Source organism: Monosiga brevicollis, genomic scaffold (assembly GCF_000002865.3).
Source record: "Monosiga brevicollis MX1 MONBRscaffold_24 genomic scaffold, whole genome shotgun sequence".
Taxonomy (NCBI): domain Eukaryota; class Choanoflagellata; order Craspedida; family Salpingoecidae; genus Monosiga; species Monosiga brevicollis.
The window spans coordinates 491453-494631 of NW_001865061.1; the positions used below are offsets into that span (position 1 = coordinate 491453).

At 52.8% G+C, this 3179-nt stretch overlaps 1 protein-coding gene across 1 annotated transcript in view; it reads left to right on the forward strand.

Moving 5' to 3' along the window:
- Window positions 1-2051: 2051 nt before the first annotated feature.
- MONBRDRAFT_10883 (uncharacterized protein) overlaps window positions 2052-3179 on the forward strand; it is a gene marked incomplete at both ends in the record, with an annotated part of 3876 nt that continues 2748 nt past the window's right edge. The window contains 2 exons of the mRNA XM_001748583.1: window positions 2052-2302; window positions 2382-2677. Coding sequence (XP_001748635.1) covers window positions 2052-2302; window positions 2382-2677 — 547 coding nt within the window. The remainder of the gene's footprint in view (window positions 2303-2381; window positions 2678-3179) is intronic.

The window sequence follows — 3179 nt, forward strand, 5'->3', positions numbered from 1 at the left end:
GCGCGCACCAACAGACTGACTGCAAAGGCCAGCATCCCTTGGCCAAGCTGGCACAACAACCATGACCTGTAGATCTCTTTGCGTTTCTTTGTACCAATAAGCCTTGTGCTCCGAAAAGGGAATAAGCCTTGGAGCTTCCCTATTCGGAGCACAAGGCCAACAAGACGTGGGTGGCATAGAATTTAATTTTCGAAATGGTAGTTTTTCGCATTCTTGTCAACCAAGCCGATACGCAGATGCATATCCAGAAGAATTGTGGGAGGAGCCTCGCTGGTATTAGACTCGATAAGGCGTGCATGCGTCAAAGTTGAGGATTGTAACGTTTGGAAACCTACGACTCGCCTTGACTACAACAAGCAAGGAAACGCCACCGAGGCACCAGAGGTTGCTGGGAGGGCCTTGCACGCGCGGCCTTTGGAAACGAGAAGGAGAGTTGGTGGTGATGATGGTTGACCTTGAGGCTCAATCATGCATAGACGGCGTCATCAGCTCCTTGGCAACAACCGGTCTGACCTGATCTTCGTTTGACAGTTCAATTGAAGCTTCTTCCAGCTTCTCTTTGAGTGACAACCCGTTCCCAACCTGACCTGGTCCCACTCTTCGCCTGTGGTTCGAGCCTTTGTTCTCGTTGCCCGTCCTTCGATCGGACAAGCCCAACCCTGCACACTGATCGGCATCGGATATCACTGCCCTGTGTCCGCATCAGAGGGCTCCAAAGCTTCGGGTTCCTCCACACAGTGGAGCCCCCTCTACCAGCTCCACCGTGGTAACGCTTGCCCATGTTCATTCATGTTGATCCGCCCCTGCTCCACACACCATGCCCTGTTGTTGGCTTTGCTACTCACCACTGTGCACGGCGGGTGCAGCAGTAGTTCAAGTGGAAGGGGGCTGCTCACTTTGGGCATTTTACTACAGTATCGCAGCAAGTCCAAGTACCAAGCAAATACCGACAACCCGACCGAAAGCCTTTTTCTAGACTATCTTTGTTCCCAGCACAATGGCCCACGCCGTGAACCAGCAAGCGCTGCTGCGCGTTGAGATTCCCTCTGTCGAAGACAAGAAGGCCATTCCCGACAATTTTTTCCTGCACAGCGCCGACGAGGTGCAGTGCCTCATTGACCTGTTGAACCTGCGTCTCGAGGCCAAGAAGAAGAGCCAGGAGGAGGAAACGCTCAAGCAACAGGACCTCACCCAGACGCTGAAGCGTCTTGAGGCTTGGAAGAAGTATTACGAGAACCACAAGGAGATGATCGTCCAGGACGACTAAGCGCCGTTGCTTGTGTGTGTATGTATGATATGTAAAGTTTTTGTCGAAAAGGGAGTGCGCGAGGGCGTGCGCCTTTGGTGAGCGAGCCCGATCCCAACTGTGTTGGGCTGGGCTGGCCTATACGTCATCAGTGTGTGGCCAGGGCTTGCTTGGCCCCGGCTTCTGGAGGTCTCCCCCGAAATTGACTAAGAACCAAGACAAACTCCATCCAATCCAGATGTGATGCGAGTCATACCACGACTCCTCCCCCACCTCGTAGCCTGGAGCCTTGACCGCGACACACCTGCTAGATCACCTCCGTGTGCTTGCTACTGCAGTGACCTTGAATGCTTGTTAAGACAGGACGTGTGAGGTGCAGTCAAAATACGAATGGAGTCAGCAGCACGACCATGAGCATTGGTAAGCCGAATTCGATAGGGTACTCCTGTGACGCACCACGACGCTGCCACCCCGACTGCCATAAAAGTCTGACATTATCTATTTCGTTCACCATTAGCGTAGAATAGTAGTGAGAAGATGCACAAAAGTTTCTTATCGCAAGGAGATTTGTAGCATTTTGTAGTGGAGAAGTTGAAGATAAATGTAGACTTATATACCTAAAATCGCGTGATGCCAACTCATAACAAATTTTTCATCCCGCTCTGCTTTAGGAACGCCGTGTTCTTGTGCCTGATGGTGCTGCCGAAACCAAGCGAATGGGTCGCATGCCGACCAAGGGCCGTCAGCTGCGCATTGTGATGCTCGAAGAGGCTCGAAACAATGTCATGGACAGATACTTCGGGATATGCAAGATGAACTCAGCCCTGAGTATTCCACTGACATGCGTGCCGAGTGGGATCTTAAAAACAATTCATGGCGATATGACGCCATCCCCATACTTGTCGATGGCAAAAACGTCGCTGACTTTATCGACCCTGATGGCATGGCCAAGCTGGAGGAGCTTGAGATGGAGGAAGAGGCTCGTGAGCGGGCCGGCGAATACGATTCGGAGAGCGACGACGAAGCCGATAAGGTTGCGCGCGCTCAGTCAGCCATGTAGGTTCCTGTTGCACAACAGGTATTGACGAGCATCATCACTTGTTCAAGCTCACAACACAACTGCCTGGTTTTATAGGATCCGACACAAGCGAATGATCATCCGACAGGCAGCGCATCTCCGCAAGTCGCGCAATGCTCCCGTGTTGCCCAAGGCCATTCGCCAGAAGCTGAAGCAGCTCCCCAAAGACGTGAAGCGCGAGCGCCGTGAATACTTCACCGACAACGAAGATGGTGATGCCATGGATACGTCTCGTGATGGCGATCGTGATAAGCGCCGTGGAAGTGGTCGCCGCGAGCGCTCTCCCATTCCTCGTCCCGAGGCCTCCTTCACGGCTCGTAAGCAGATGGATCGCCAAGTTGATCAAGCAGCTGGTATGGCTGGCTTGCTTACGGCTGCTCAAAAGCGCAAGGCTGTTCAAAAACGGAATTTTGGGCATGCGCAACATCAACTACCAGGGTCACCAGGATGAAGCCGATCGCCGCATCCTCACCCCAGCACTCGTTTGCGGGCAAGCGCGGCAATGGTACTGCTGATCGTCGCTGAGTAGGTCAGAAACAGCCATTCTTTTGCTCGCCGATTCCAAGTCGGGCGCTGCCTTCATGCAGGACTTGGCAAAGGCTTGATGACTTCTCTTCTTTTTCATTTTTCTCTTCACTGTTCCCTCGGAGAGAGTGTCGTTGCATCGTCTCGTTGTTGCGGGCTGTCGGGGTGTCGGGGTATCGGGGTTTTGGAGAGGTCTTGAGAACCTGATCTGTGCCTTTTGAATCTGGTTTGCTTCCCTCCGCATCCGACCCTTGGTTTGGTGGTGTACCATGTTCTTTTTGAGTGTTACCGTCCTCTGTGTACACACCAGAACTGCTGTTAGCTTTTGGC